Raw genomic sequence first — 15,191 nt, forward strand, 5'->3', positions numbered from 1 at the left:
CCCCCCCCCCCCCCCCCCCAGGAAGGAATTAGATTGAGAGTAGAGTTTTCAAAACCATTTAACTGTAGATGCTTGTGGGATGGAATTCATGTTGCCTATGAAACCTGAATACTCTGTAAAATTTGTAAAACCTGCTTCTTTTATGAGATCTCTGTCCAGCTATCAGTCATATGAAATGAAATTTATATTCAATTTGTGAACTGAGCTTATTCAGAGTGATGGGGTTACCTTAATTTGTGCTTCTTTGAAGATCCTTTAACTTTCACATGTCTGCACAATTTTTGACCAAAAAAATTATTATTGGCCTTATCATTATGTGTCTGACACAAAGTCGCCAAGTTATAAAGGAAAGAAATATAGCATAAGGCTAATAAAACTTTGTTCATTTTCAAATTTCAATGTCTTCTACCACACCATCCACCCCAAAAGTAAAGAGAAGTAAGAAATATTAACCCCTGCAGAGCTCCGGTCTTTCTTGTTCTTCACAGATAACTCTAGAAGCTGACAGTGAGCAAAATCCAAGGTCAGTTGCGGTCTTTCTTGTTTGAATCTGCTGCTGAGATTTTTTACAGTGAGCAATGGCTGCCTGGATTGAATTCTCAATCTCTGAATGTGAAGATTTTGTCGTTGATACCATCCTGAAAGAGCCTGAAAATGAACCTTCATTTTCTTTGTTGAAGCTCTTTGCAAGAGAAGATGAACTTTGATATCCATATCTTTGAATTTGACCGAATGGATCCTTCTTGGATACTGTGGCATCCTCGCTGGCCAGAGGAACACATCCTTTTTTTGTGATTCTTGAAGTAACTGCAGAAGCTTCACTTGATGAACAGCTGGATTTAGCAAATAAAGATCTTAGGAAAGCTCGGGAAGCTTTCAGTTTTGAGCTCAATGCGGAGGACTGCTTGATCAGCTTAAGCTTTCTTGTCTGGAATCTTTTCGAATTTTCATCTGAAGAAAAGATACCGACTTCTTGTGTTGCATGCTCAACGAAGTAATCATCATCAGGGTTTAGTTCCCCACTAACTCGGAAGGACTCCGAGGGAGAAATATTGCAGGACTGGAATGGGGTATTATTGCTGGTAGGAGTATGATTGGTGGTTGTGAATATACAGGCAGACTCTTCAAACACATCAACCTCGTCATAATTTTCAGGTTTGTTAGTACAAGCGTTGGGATTCTGGAGGAGCTTCTCTACCATTTCTACACGGGGTGGGAGGTGAAGAGGGAGAAGTTTCCCTTTGTAGAAGAGTTCGTCTGCTGGGGAAGTGGTGGTGTCCCTTTGTGAGGAGGTTGAGAACATTTGGAACTCAAATTCTCTGGGGTGGGGTGGAGGGCATTTGGAATGGTTGGAAATGGAGGAATGTGAGGCAACTTCCATGTCAATATAGTCTTCTTCTGCATGATCACATGAACTGCAAACAGATTTGTCCATCTCTCTCTCTCTCTCTCTCTGTTCATATATCTTCTTGAGAATTGAGATATGTAAACATATGAAGGAGAAGGTATCATTTTAAAGAGGAGCAGATGAGGGATGGCACAGTTAAGGAAAAGGACAAACACCATAGAGAATTTTAATTTAATTTATAAAAATTATTTATTAAAAAAAAAAAGGAGAGAGAGAAGAAGAAGACTTCTTAAATACTTCCAAATATGAAATTCAGGGCATAAAGGTGAACTGGTGAAGTGTCATCTTTAGCCAGAGTTCTTCCCTTGTCTTGTGTGTTCATACATATTCCTAAATGTTGACCTTTTTACTCTCAGTTCTAACTGCCAAGGATTATTTTGTGGATTATTGTGTTTCAGTGCTTTAGAAAAAACAACAATAAAACAAGAAGAAAACTCGAAGCCGGTAAACATTAATTGTCTTATCTTGTGGATTGCTATAAACCCTAACTAGGGTTCCTGTGTTATACAGTGCAAACAATCCAAGAGTCATATGTTAACTCTGTAGTTTAATCTAGGTTTTGTGTGTAGTGAATGTCTGTTTGTGGAATAACTGGTTCGGTTTTTCACTTTAGAGAAGACAAACATGAAATATAAATCACACATTCACACTTGCAGCTCAAGAAGCACTTTATCTTTACCTAGTTTCCCTACTTTTACTGGATTCCAGGGGCTTTTTTATTTTTTATTTTTTTAATCCCCCAAGTTGCATTATTTTTTTGTTTGACATAACCCCATGTGCAATATGTCATATTTTATGGGATTTTCTATAGTGCCAATAGTAGAAATACAACTATATATACTCTTTTTTTTAATTATACCGAGTATCATCAGTACTAGTGTTAATACTTAATAAGTACCCGGTGTAATATGATATATCAGATATAGTTGTATCAAATATTATTGAAATTATAATTATTAAAAAAAAAAACATATTTTATATATTTGAATATAAAAAGGAGATGAAATTAAAGATTGTAGATGCCTAACTAGTGAACAAGGAGCACTCGGTCCGACATTTCATGGTGGAGAAAAGGAGAGGAGATAAGAGGATTCTCCTGTGAAGCTCCAGACTTTGTGTCAATTTTTTCCAAAGTTGAAACTGCCCCTACATTTTGTGAGTTATGCCTTTCTTTTCACAATTAATATGGCAATTTCATGTGTGTTTTTATACTAGGCATGCTGGTATGGAGGCAACACACAGGGACAGGGGTGGAGCCACACCCAAATAAGGCGGTTTCTAAGAAATTTTGCTCGATTAGAAGTTAGAACCCTACTCGTTATAAAGCTATTTTCGTGGATTCAATCTCGAATTGTGTTGTAGCTCTCAAGCAGCAGGAAGGGGTTAAACAAAAAGATGCAAGAAGCAACCACAACCACAATGCAAGATGACCCACCACAACCAGAAAATCTGGATGCTATTACTTCTATGTTAAGTTGAAACAGCAGCAAATAGAGCCCTTCCAGATCAATAGGTAGGGCCTTCATTGCCGGGTATCCAAACAGCACAAAGAAAGCTGATGACTTCATAATAGTTTATCGAAAAGCTAGTATGCAATACCTGGGCCAATGGCAAACTGCTTTCTGATGATTTTTTGTGGCTCAATTTCAACTCCCACCAGATTCTGCATCTATCCACAGAAAACAATGGAGCCCCTGCATAATGATGGTGCCCTTCAAAAGATAAGACAAATTTCAGCTTCTGTATCGAGAGACTGTGACCTGCTGGTGTACAATATAAACAAAGATTACATATAAAATCTACCTTTCTGTGTTGTTTGCACCTCCTCATGGAAAGTAAAATCAAGTGTCCTGTCCTTTTCAAGAGATGGCCGACAGACCTGCATCTTGCATAAAGAATAGTTGTTATGAAGTCCCATTTTAACAGAAACTGGGCATACATCACCCAATCAAAAACTCGGGTATTTTTAATGTGCATCTAGAGGATAAGCTGAAAGTCAAAGATGGAAAGTTTCATCTCCAGCACAATTATTATACTGATATCAATATAAATTAAAATAGAGCAAGATGACAAACAGCCAATCCAGAGAAAACTTTAATTCCATCTATGAAAGCTCAATAAGTTTATGCTGAATCACAAAATATATATAAATGGATCCACTCTAGCTAAAAGATTGTGTTTGTTACATGAAATAGAATGTTTGCATCACAGTTGAGTATTTACATGAAAATGAATACATTGTACTGCATCCCAAAATACAAGAATCTCTTTGGCCAACTTGTTTATTGAATCTAATAAACAATTGAGCAGTTGGGCAAGTGTTTCATTCTATTTGTTGGTCGCAGAATCCCCAGATCTCAATTCTCTTTCCAACTCATCAAACTCCCAATCACCAATCTCTTCTGCAGAGTAATCCGGATTGACCTTGCCAAATTCAGACTCCAATTGGGCCAATTCTGCTTCTGCATCGAGACAATGCTCTAATTTGAGAGTTGATGGTTCTTGTTTCTGAACATTGGTTGCTGGCGATTTACTGTGCTCCTTTTCTCTGACATCCGGAATCTCACCAGCCTCCTTTGTAGGATGTGACACATTTTCGTGTGGATTTTCACTGGATGAAATCTCAGCCTCTTGATCTGGAGTTTCCATTTCAAGATTTGGTCTCTCAATTGACTCGAATACAGTTCTCAGCTTTTCAATATTATCAAATAGGTCTTTGACTTTGGAATCATCTTTCCTGCAACAAAATGGGAAAAAGTAAATTATTTCACGAAGTTTCAAAAGAAAACTAAATGCAGCAAGAATAACCAAAAATTAAACCTGGAGATTTTCCCTTGTTGAGCATAGTACTGCTCCCTCATATTATCCACCACACTAAAGGTGGTTATAATCTGCAGTTGAAAAACATATCATAAGAACTTGATCAGTGTGCATGTGCATGTCTACACTCTACAGGTAAAAAAGGACGACCAACAAAAGAACATCTTTGTTTTGTCTCTTAAATGGTCACAAGAATAAGATATGGTTTTCTGAGCAAGAACTGAAAAGACAAAGGAATTCAGAAATTGCATTGCCACATTTCAATGTAGACCTTCTCTCTCCCCCCTTCAAACATGAAATCTAAAGGGGAATTGCTGTCTGTTACCAACTACCATAGAGGATACTAATCACAGGAATTAGAGTGACAGTTCAAGGCAGCCAAATTTCCCAAAATACTAAAGCATGCTCAGCAACCATGTCATTTATTAAAATCATAAAGCCACAATTTCAACTTACCTTAGTCTCATAGTCCAGGTATTCCTCCTCAAGGTTATTCCTAGGGTTCAATGCTCTGGAATCATCATGACCAACACCAAGAGCTGCAACTGAACTGTTTGTATAAACTAAAGAGTTCAATAAGTATGATAAGAATAAAATTATGGATAAATCAATGCAAACAAAGACATTACCCTGTGCCTAAACTCTTCAAGTTCTCCACATATTTCTCTATGCGATCAATAGAAGGTTTTAAGTCTCTCTAAACAAGAAACACCAGGTCATTCACATAAGTGTTCAGTGCTTGGCCAGAAGATGTGGCTATAATGCAAAATAAATCCATACCTCATAAGCAGAGAGGAGTTGAATGACCAAGTTCACAAAATAGTCTTCATGTCCTTCCAGTTCATCACTTGAAAATGCAAAATAACAATTATCAACAAAATAAAATCATTTTCATTAACTAAAATCAAAGATTTAGCAAAGTGAAAACCAGCATATAGGTAGATACAAGTATAAAACAAAAAAACAAAAAACAAAAAACAAAAAACAAAAAAAAAAAAACAAAACAAAACAAAACACACCAAAAAAAAAAAAAACAAAACAAAATCAAGTAGATAAGTTCAGTTGCATACATGGCCTCTTTTCTTTTAGCATCTGTATAAGAGCATTGAAGTGCCCAAGTATCTTCCATAAAATTGATCCACGTACTAAGAACATTACCTTCCACTCTACATGAGCTTATGACTTTTGACAGCTCATCTTCCTGAAAAAGTTGCAGCATTATCTCAAAATGAAAATAACCAATTAATGAAGGTAAATATCAAACACCTTGGAACTTTAACCCCATGATAACCACTGGAAAATCAAGTTGCAAAAAGAAGCAAATTACAAAAGAGAAGGCAAACCTTAGTTCTCAAATGAGCAACAATCTGATCATTAGCCTCATAGAACTGGTCCCTCTCTTCTCTAGCATTGCGAAGGCGTCCGTTAACCGCAGCCAAGGAAATTTTCACCTGACAATTTTATCCTATCTATGAAAATGCTTGAAAGAGAAATATAGAATGACTATGAAACACACTATCAAAGGAAAAAGTAAAAGGAGAACAACATTTTTTCAACCTTATTTCTAAGAAAGAAAATAACTCTTGCAAAAAACTATCATGAGTCCAAAACTGGGAGGTAAACCAATTAGCTAACCTAACTGTAGGATATTTCTTGTATATTAATCTTCAAAACTAAATCATATTGGCTGCCCTTTTTTTATTTTTAAAGTTTTTAATAATATTTCTTGACAAGATTCCTTAACAATATACTTGTAATATAATCATTTCAAGAATCTAAGATAAATGGATCACCAATATCAGGTGAAACTATAACCAGGATGTGCTTCAATTAAGAGTACTAATTCACAAATCCCTTATGCACAAGAAAAAGGACCTGCTTCAATTGAGCTTCAAGTTCATCTCTCTGTTTCTCTAGTGCAGAAATCTCAACTGATAATTCCTGAAGAACAAAGGAAGGCAATAAACGGTTACAAGTATCTCAGAACACAATAGATGCCAAAGCACGCCATTAATCTTGCATATTCTTAAGGACTGTACTTTAACAGTGTTAACACTATATATGGCCACAAAGTAAGAATTATCACATCTCAGCATGCCAAGTTTATTATGTTATGAAAACCCAATTTAACTTCCATAATCAGACTACTTAGCACTGCAATGTAAAGCCTTGTTCTTCTTTTCTGAGCACAGTACCTTCTCTATTTCACTGACTTCACTGGCCTTGGCAACACGGAATCTTAAAGCGTCCTCCCTTTGAGCTCTGTCAAGAGTAAAGAAAGAAAAACCAACCAAAAAAAAAAAAAAGATTTAAAAAAAAAAAAAAAAAAAAAAAAAAAAAAAAAAAAGTCGAAGTTAGCATAGATTACCTATAACTTGTAGGTAACCTGTAAAAAGTGCTAGATGAAAAAAAATTAATGGTTTGTGTATCGAAATAGACCTTATGAAAGTTCAAGGTGCGACATGAATAATCCAATATAGTTCATGGTGCGGGATGACACTTTAGCCAAAAAAAAATGACTCTCACTAACTACTAGTTACAAATTACCAAAGTAAGGCACACAATCAATACATCATGGGCACACAACTATCAACATATGTTATTAACATAATACCACAACAATAATTCTACGCACACAACCATTCTTAAAACATGACAATAATTTTAACTTATTTCTAAGAAAGAAAATAACTCTTGCAAAAAAACTATCATGAGTCCAAAACTGGGAGGTAAAACCAATTAGCTAACCCTAACTGTAGGATATTTCTTGTATATTAATCTTCAAAACTAAATCATATTGGCTGGGCCTTTTTTTTTTTTTAAAGTTTTAATAATATTTCTTGACAAGATTCCTTAACAATATACTTGTAATATAATCATTTCAAGAATCTAAGATAAATGGATCACCAATATCAGGTGAAACTATAACCAGGATGTGCTTCAATTAAGAGTACTAATTCACAAATCCCTTATGCACAAGAAAAAGGACCTGCTTCAATTGAGCTTCAAGTTCATCTCTCTGTTTCTCTAGTGCAGAAATCTCAACTGATAATTCCTGAAGAACAAAGGAAGGCAATAAACGGTTACAAGTATCTCAGAACACAATAGATGCCAAAGCACGCCATTAATCTTGCATATTCTTAAGGACTGTACTTTAACAGTGTTAACACTATATATGGCCACAAAGTAAGAATTATCACATCTCAGCATGCCAAGTTTATTATGTTATGAAAACCCAATTTAACTTCCATAATCAGACTACTTAGCACTGCAATGTAAAGCCTTGTTCTTCTTTTCTGAGCACAGTACCTTCTCTATTTCACTGACTTCACTGGCCTTGGCAACACGGAATCTTAAAGCGTCCTCCCTTTGAGCTCTGTCAAGAGTAAAGAAAGAAAACCAACCAAAAAAAAAAAAAAGATTTAAAAAAAAAAAAAAAAAAAGAAAGAAAGAAAGAAGTCATATCTGCATATATCGTGCTCATTTTGATTAGAACATAGATTGTGAAAGCAAAGAGTAAACAAATAACCTTTGGTCTGAGATCTTCCTCTCTGCTTTTGAGCTGGAGCTAGCAAGTGATTCACATAAAATTTTCAACTTGTCAACCTGCAAAAAATAAAAGGTTGCTAGAAGCACACATTCTACAATTTTCTAAGAACACACATTCAACAAAAAATAAAGTAATGAATACACAAACACACATACAATTTAGCACAGTATTCCAATTAAAAATGAGTACTTAACCACTACAGTCATATTTCAGTTTTAAAAAAACGCAAAAATTAAAAACACCGAGTAAAATACCTTTTGAGCATGAATTTCAGGGGAATCCCCATATTTAAGAGCTATCTTCTTCAGTAAAAGCCCTTCTAATCTGGAGCAGGCTCGAATATGAGCAAGTGTTTCCTTCAGAGTCTGTTGGGGAGAAATAAAGACATTGTAAATATATTTCCAATCATGGAAAATCAACATGCAAGATGCACCAGATGAAAGGAGGAAAGCCGTATTAAAAATTTAAAATATTCACAACTTACTTAAAGTCCATAAACAGGATCCATTTTAAAATTATCCATAAAATATCGGTTAAATGGTCAGACCATGACAACAAGAAGTCCACATTCATCTTCAAGTCATCTAAAAATATCAGAATCTTAAGGCCATTGATCCTATTTAACTATATCATTAGTTAATTTAAAGTCTCAATAATGGAAATAAAATACAAGAAAAGCCAGGTTCACCTCTACTGTGGTGGCAGTCTCTTGGGAGATTGTTTTGTGACCTTCATTTACAGATTCCTTCTTTTCTCTAATCTCAAGCCTCTTTTTCAGTGTGGATACCTCAGCATCAATTCTGTAAAACAGACGTATATGAACATTGGAAAAAGTCAAAGCACATCAAATTTGCTTTCGCCAAACCAAAATTCAATTGAATGCCACCATATATAGGTAGTGCCAGAATGAAACTCTTCATATTAAAGAAACTATCTTATAACCAAAAAATGGGTATTCATTTGTATCAGGGACACAATAAATAAGCAACTAGAAATCACAGAAGGAGAGATGCTATTGATCAAGCATAGAAATGATCATCACATGACCCACTAATCAGGTTGCAATAATAGAAGCAAAATTTAATCCCTGTGGCAGAATTCAATTGAATGCCACCATACATAGGTAGTCCCAGAATGAAACTCTTCATATTAAAGAAACTATCTTATAACCAAAAAATGAATAAAAATATAATTACACGCTCATGATTATTTGATACTTAGTCAATCCTAATTATACGCTCCATAAAATAATTACATAATCCGTCAATCCCTTATTCTATGCTTCCTAGAATTCTGCCAAATACAATGATTATTTGATTACTTTCCTTTCATGCCTTATTTATATCATTACTGACCGCTAATGAAACAGCCTTGTCCTCAAGGCTAGAGTGCAAAACATGGAGTCATGTAACATGCCCAAGTTGTGACCCATGAAAAACATGGTGTACTCTAAATGTGGGTGGCAACGCATGTTTGTAGGTGATTGCACTTATTTGCAAAATTCTAAAAGGCCCATAATACCACGAAGCTAGCATTGCATTGATACGACATTGGACTGTAGAGTGGCAATGAGGCTGGAGCTTAAGCAGGACATTATTACCCTTAGCAAACTCTAAGTCACACCTTTTGCCTTGGGATGTCTTGGCCCAACGATGTTGAGGAAGATCTAGATTGAACCAGAGTAGCTTGGCAAAAAAGGTTGGCAAGAGCCTTGGTAGTGAATGGATGACATAGACCGTGCTTGGTAATCATTAGCAACTTCATCCATAGTGCCGACTTGATGAAGAACAATCGGTTGTTCAACAAGAGGGGTGGAGAGATCACAATTGAATTTGTCCATGAGTTCCACTTTAAAGTTCAGTGTTGGGGTTTGTTGTTGCAACAAATGGTATGTTGGTCCTTCCTTACTAACAAAGGTTGTGCCCTTCAATTCTTCACGTGTTTGTTGGATAGCAAATGAATGCTCTTCTTGAGCAAGACAGTCACTCGGATCAATCCCATTGAAGTTAGGAATCCTCATGGTAGTGAGTTGGGGGCCACTTGTGGTGGTGGGGATTCAATCTTGGAGCCAGCCTTGGTGACAATACTAGATACGTCATGCCCATTACTATGCAGCCCCAAGGTAACCACCTTGGTTAGTTTAGCAATGGATTCCTCCAACTTGGTGAGTCCTTGACACAATTTAGTGTGTCATGTTCCCTGACTCTTCTCTAATGCTAGAACTCTTGGGTCCAATTGTGTCATGTTGGTTGGCAAGTCGGACCAATTGATAAGAGTAAAGAGACAGGATGAATCTGAGCTAAGAAATCTAGGAGATTATGATATTATAAAGTAAAACCAAGGAAAAGAAAAACAAGGGGAATTCTAAGAATATCCCTCCAACAAGAATAAATCCTTGCCCACAGCTACTTAGAGCTATTTTTTCCAATTTTACTGGATGCCCTCTCTTCTAAGAGATGGTCCCTATTTATAATCTATTACCATATGTAAAATAAGGTAGGAGCATCAATTAATGATTACATACTTAGTCAATCCCTAATTATACGCTCCATAAAATAAGCAAGGATTTACATAATCAGTCAATCCCTTATTCTATGCTTCCTTGAATTCTACCACTAGAATGATTATTTGATTACTTTCCTTTCCTACCTGCCTGATTTGTATCAGCTTATGATATTTCTAAGTCAAACATATTAACTACATGGTGCATTCTTTCCAATTTCCACACACATAATGATATATGAAGCTTCTTTAAAAATAAAAATAATAAAAAACCTGACAAGTCTTAACAAAGAAGAAGGATCTACACCAGAGACATCAGCTATTTTAGTATTTTGTAGGAATGGCATGTTACGACAAAGCTCTACAAAATAAGGATATTCAATAAAAGCTGAGATTTAGAACCTCACAAGGCCTTACATGTATAAAAATAAGTAAAGAAACATAGAGGTGTTCTAATACCTTCCAAGATCTGCATTAATCTTCAATCCGGTGATGGCTCCTTCAGCAAATTGGAGAAGTTCATCTCGCTTTACCTGCCAAATGAAGCGAGGTTAAATAAGCTACACTTCATAAGGACAGTAAATTGTTGTATGAAATTAAGTGGAATAAGCAAGATATAAAATGCCAACAGGAGTATATGAAATACATCAGAGTAAATTTTCCTTTGCGTGGACTTGTAGCTCATAGTTCATAGTTTAACCAGTTAAACAACCTAATTGTTTGGTAAAACAAGTTAATGCCAATGGGTAAAACAACATAAATCTCAACATTGGCTACAGTGCTATGCAGATAAACAACCTAGCAACCAATAACATCTCCAAAACTTCCTGGTATCGAATATAGATGTGTGTAGTATTTTGATAAGTGGGTATTCAAGTATTTAAAGAGAAATTTAATACATTTTGGACAAGGAACTTAATAATTGAGAGGCTAAATAGTTTCTCAATAGTTATTAGTTTGTTTTTTACCAGTACTTCATCTTCATAGCCTAAAAAGACTTTTGCCAGATCTTGTATACTGCTGATTATTGCATTGTGCACTTCCTTCCCTCCAGTAAGGCAAAGACTGCACATGGAAGATGTATAGTTAAAGTCTTAAACCCAAAGTACCATGCAAACAAAGGAGACAGATTCGGGGGTAACCCCAGCCAGGATGGCTAAGGATACAAACTTCTAACCACAAGGTCACGAGTTCAAATCCCAATCCTCTTGGTTTGAGCCAGTCAACTATGGACAACTTAGGCTGGTTTACCTCCTTGTGGTCCTTTGCCAGCTAGGATCACAAGGCGGGGTTTACCCAATGCACACCCTTGGGTAGTGGCTGTAGGTTTCTCTCGTCAACCCAAAAAGGAGACAGATTCAAAGTGAAGGTAACTTAAGAGGCTGGAATATAATGCAGGTTTAAAAATAAAAAAAAAATAAAAAAAATAAATAAATAAATAAATAAAAAGATGAAAAGAAAAGAATGAAGTTGCTGAACAAAATAGTAAAAGAACTTACCCAAACAATTCAAGTAGAAGAGAAATTTCTTCTTCATTTGGGGCTTCAAGAATCTAAATCACAGAAAAGAGTTAGCCTGCAGTCAACCTAGTTAATCAATAGATAGCAATTAATGGTTAAAGAACTAATGCATCCATGGATCAAAGGCTGCTGGGAATCCTGGGATTAGTGATATGAAGCATAGTAAAGAATCTGGAAATTCCAACATGCCAACATGAGCATTATATTTATAGTTTTCCCTTTAGTTTAGAAAGGGCGGGCAAAACTAAGCGAGAACTTATTACATACCATACATATTGAGACGCCTTCCAAAGCTTGACTATACAGAAATACATCACGGAAATTCATTGGTTCACCACCCACATCAGAGTCATAATACAGAACCTATAAATAATGATGCAGGCATTAGCTTAAGAACCTCTAGAAGGTTTGACTAAATATTAACCGTAATGGTAAGGATAAATCAGGAACAACAAACCAAAATATAGTTGTAGCATTGAGCTTTGACAAGAAATTAAATGAGGTACAATTGAAGAAGTTTCTTCAATTAGTGTACACAGCTGCTGCAACTGATAGCTTAAAGTTAGAAAAGAGCGACCACAATGAGCATTATGTTTCACTTTAAAGATAAAATCAATTGGTTTAATACCCAACGAATATTTATAACATTTGGCAGACCCAAAAAATTCTATACAACATGAAATATATATGGCAGTACCAAGATCATGACAGATGAGAAAAATCACAAGTACTCAACTCAAAATAGTCAATAAATTAACCAGGCCTTGACATCTAGTCTACGAATAAACACAATGATCAAATAATTTTCTTTTTTTTTAATATGCATGTCCCTAAAATGATTACTTTCTAGCTGGACATGACGCCCTAGACCCGTGCCCATACATGTACTTGGTACACCACCTGAGCTGTCAAGACCCATATTTTCAGCTGAATTTGGGCTCAAAAAGTCCTATAATGATTAACCCTACTTTGCAAATGAGCCCTTAGATCCAACTTATGGAGCATAATTTCATAACCCACTGATGCGGGACTTGGGATATCAAATTATCTACATCCTTTCACTCCATATGATAGTATGATACCATAAGATAATGACAACCCTCCAAACTCCAACCCCCCAAAACCAAAACATTTATGAAGTTTTTATTCCATGCTACGATGTAATACAGAATACACCTAATCAAAAAGCTGATTTTTTGTATACATAAGAGCACAGTTAAAATCAAGGGCATCCAAAGTGTTTAACTGCTTATTCACCATAGATTGTTTCCTTGAACTCTCTGTTGGTCCTTCAGAAGGATACTGCTGCTCGTTGCTTCTTTCATTATCTTCAATTGGAGTTCCAGATAATTCTTCAATCTCTTTAATGACTTTAAGTGCAGCCAGCCATCTCCTCATCAAATGAACTCTCTCTGGTCCCCTACAGGAGACAGAAGCTTCTTCCAACCTTTTCACAGTCTGTTTAAAGCTTTTGAAGTTCCTATTGCCCTGACATGAATACAAAGTTTATCAAGTGAACAGAAAATGAAGAAAATATTATGAAAATATTTGGATAACACTTAACAGGATTTCACAATTCCTTCAGTTTTACATGATATTTGGGTTTTTCCCAAGGTATCCCTCTAGCCGACAGTCATAAGACTAACCCCCGTCCCAACGGTCAGCACACTAAGTGGTAGGGGACTGGCCAAATGGTTTGCACCATTCACCTGGGTGGGGATCGAACCCCCAACCTCATGCTTAAGGGACGAGGTGCTGAACCACCACGCCAACCATGTTAGTTAGTTTTACATGATATTTGGATCAAATATTCAGTAAACAAAAATATCATGTTACCATCAACTAGTGTAGTGCTGCTAAGTGTTAGCTTGTCACAGAGAGAAAGGCAGAGGGGAAAAGAAGTGATTTGGTGGAAACTGATCACTTATGGTTAAGTTAACCAAAACCCTGAAGCTTCTATGTGAAATTAAATAATTATGCAAATAGTATATCTCTCTTTCCTTGGCATGCATGGGTAAGCATGGGCATTTCAGTGGATCTATACCACTACATGGAATGAAATGCATATGCATTTCTGTGGGCCTATATTACTACATTTCTCACAGGGACAAAAACAAGTATGTAGAATTGCTGTGGGGTAAGGTCATAAAAATAGAAAAGTCAATGACAGTAATAGATTGAAAAAATCCCAGGTTTCATTCCTCTTTAAGTTTGACAAGAAACTAAAAGTCATATCTTTGGTAAGCTAAAAAGAAACTAGCGCCAAATGACACTTCCCCCACTATACAAACCACTTGATCTGCAATTCCAGAGAGCCATACATTTGCAACAGGGAGTAAATAGATAATAAAACCTATTGAAAGGAGAAAAACATTCCCGAGATGAACTCATAAAGTTCAAATCTTGTTATTCAATTCCAAAGCAACTAGAAAACTCAATCCTAATGAATCAATACCACTAGATGCACACCATGACTCCATGAGTATATGATCCCTGAGCAATGTTATACATAGTAGCTAATTTGTTGTCTGAAACTGAGAATGACAGTATAAACAAGTAATAATTATATGCATGCCCTTGCGGATTAAAAAAAAAAACTACTTCTGCAGCCATTGAACTGAAATAGTACCAAAATGCAACAAAACTGAGAATATACTTTTAACTCATTGGCTCATTGCAATTGACAACAACAGCCCGTCAGCCTCTTTAGGCTGGCGAAAAAAGGCATCTTTGTTCCTTGGGCGGGATATCCAACACTGGACACTTTGACAGGCATCCTCTTATATTATTCTATTCTATTATACTCTGTATTATATAAGTGGGAGGCTGAACCAAATTCTTACTTAAGCTGGCATAAAACCCTAAATTACGCACATTGAAAATCTGAACTAAAAATTTATCCATTTAGTTACATTTTCAGAAACATCCCAGTAAAATGAAATATCACGTAATTTTAGCATTCGCGTTTAGAAAGAAAGCCTATGCATAGAGTTATCCGATGAATGCAGAAAGAGAGAGTGGACAAAATTACAATGCGGTCCTGGAAGATTTTGGCGCCCTCGGCTACAGCTAGGCCGGCCTGTTGGACGACGGTATCGGCGTAGGTTTTGAAGCGGTTGAGGTTATTCTTGTTCCCAGCCTCCACCGCTTTGATCACCGCCGATCTGAACCACGACATTTTTCCGATTACAACGAGAAATCAGCTAAGCTTCAATTTTACCGTGGTCTTCAAATTAGGTATCGTATCAATCAGATTTTCTTATATCTATATGAAATGGAGAACGGGAAATCGCAAAAGCAGTTTATGTTTGAACAATGGGAAGGGTGAAAACTGAAGAGAGATCGTAAATTCGTAACTGGAATTGAAGACCCGCTGAAATTGTGCACCTTC

At 36.1% G+C, this 15,191-nt stretch overlaps 2 protein-coding genes and 1 long non-coding RNA gene across 4 annotated transcripts; all 3 read right to left on the reverse strand.

Moving 5' to 3' along the window:
* LOC116013083 (probable membrane-associated kinase regulator 4) lies at positions 1 to 3,248 on the reverse strand. Its single transcript, XM_031252743.1, has 3 exons — positions 3,212 to 3,248; positions 3,008 to 3,120; positions 1 to 1,468 (listed from the first exon to the last, which is right to left on the reverse strand). The coding sequence occupies exon 3, from the start codon at positions 1,433 to 1,435 to the stop codon at positions 449 to 451; it is 987 nt and encodes a 328-aa protein (XP_031108603.1). The 5' UTR covers positions 1,436 to 1,468; positions 3,008 to 3,120; positions 3,212 to 3,248; the 3' UTR covers positions 1 to 448.
* A 227-nt stretch (positions 3,249 to 3,475) lies between these two features.
* Positions 3,476 to 15,191, reverse strand: LOC116013081. Of its 2 annotated transcripts, XM_031252741.1 has the most exons (18): positions 14,832 to 15,191; positions 13,058 to 13,288; positions 12,068 to 12,163; positions 11,780 to 11,832; positions 11,249 to 11,345; positions 10,740 to 10,813; positions 8,467 to 8,578; positions 8,033 to 8,143; positions 7,758 to 7,834; positions 7,538 to 7,604; positions 7,218 to 7,283; positions 5,572 to 5,679; positions 5,299 to 5,429; positions 5,009 to 5,075; positions 4,858 to 4,925; positions 4,685 to 4,778; positions 4,229 to 4,299; positions 3,476 to 4,145 (listed from the first exon to the last, which is right to left on the reverse strand). In XM_031252741.1, exons 1-18 carry the CDS (start codon positions 14,976 to 14,978, stop codon positions 3,737 to 3,739), a joined length of 2,079 nt encoding a protein of 692 aa, XP_031108601.1. In that variant the 5' UTR covers positions 14,979 to 15,191; the 3' UTR covers positions 3,476 to 3,736. The 2 variants fall into 2 exon arrangements, with proteins under 2 accessions (XP_031108601.1, XP_031108602.1); XM_031252742.1 differs by lacking the exon at positions 14,832 to 15,191 and having other exon boundaries at positions 3,490 to 4,145; positions 13,047 to 13,173.
* On the reverse strand, positions 6,102 to 6,500 carry LOC116013084. Its single transcript, XR_004097226.1, has 2 exons — positions 6,424 to 6,500; positions 6,102 to 6,169 (listed from the first exon to the last, which is right to left on the reverse strand). It is a non-coding gene; the product is annotated as an uncharacterized LOC116013084 (long non-coding RNA).

The sequence above is a fragment of the Ipomoea triloba genome, chromosome 3, assembly GCF_003576645.1.
Source record: "Ipomoea triloba cultivar NCNSP0323 chromosome 3, ASM357664v1".
Classification (NCBI taxonomy): domain Eukaryota; kingdom Viridiplantae; phylum Streptophyta; class Magnoliopsida; order Solanales; family Convolvulaceae; genus Ipomoea; species Ipomoea triloba.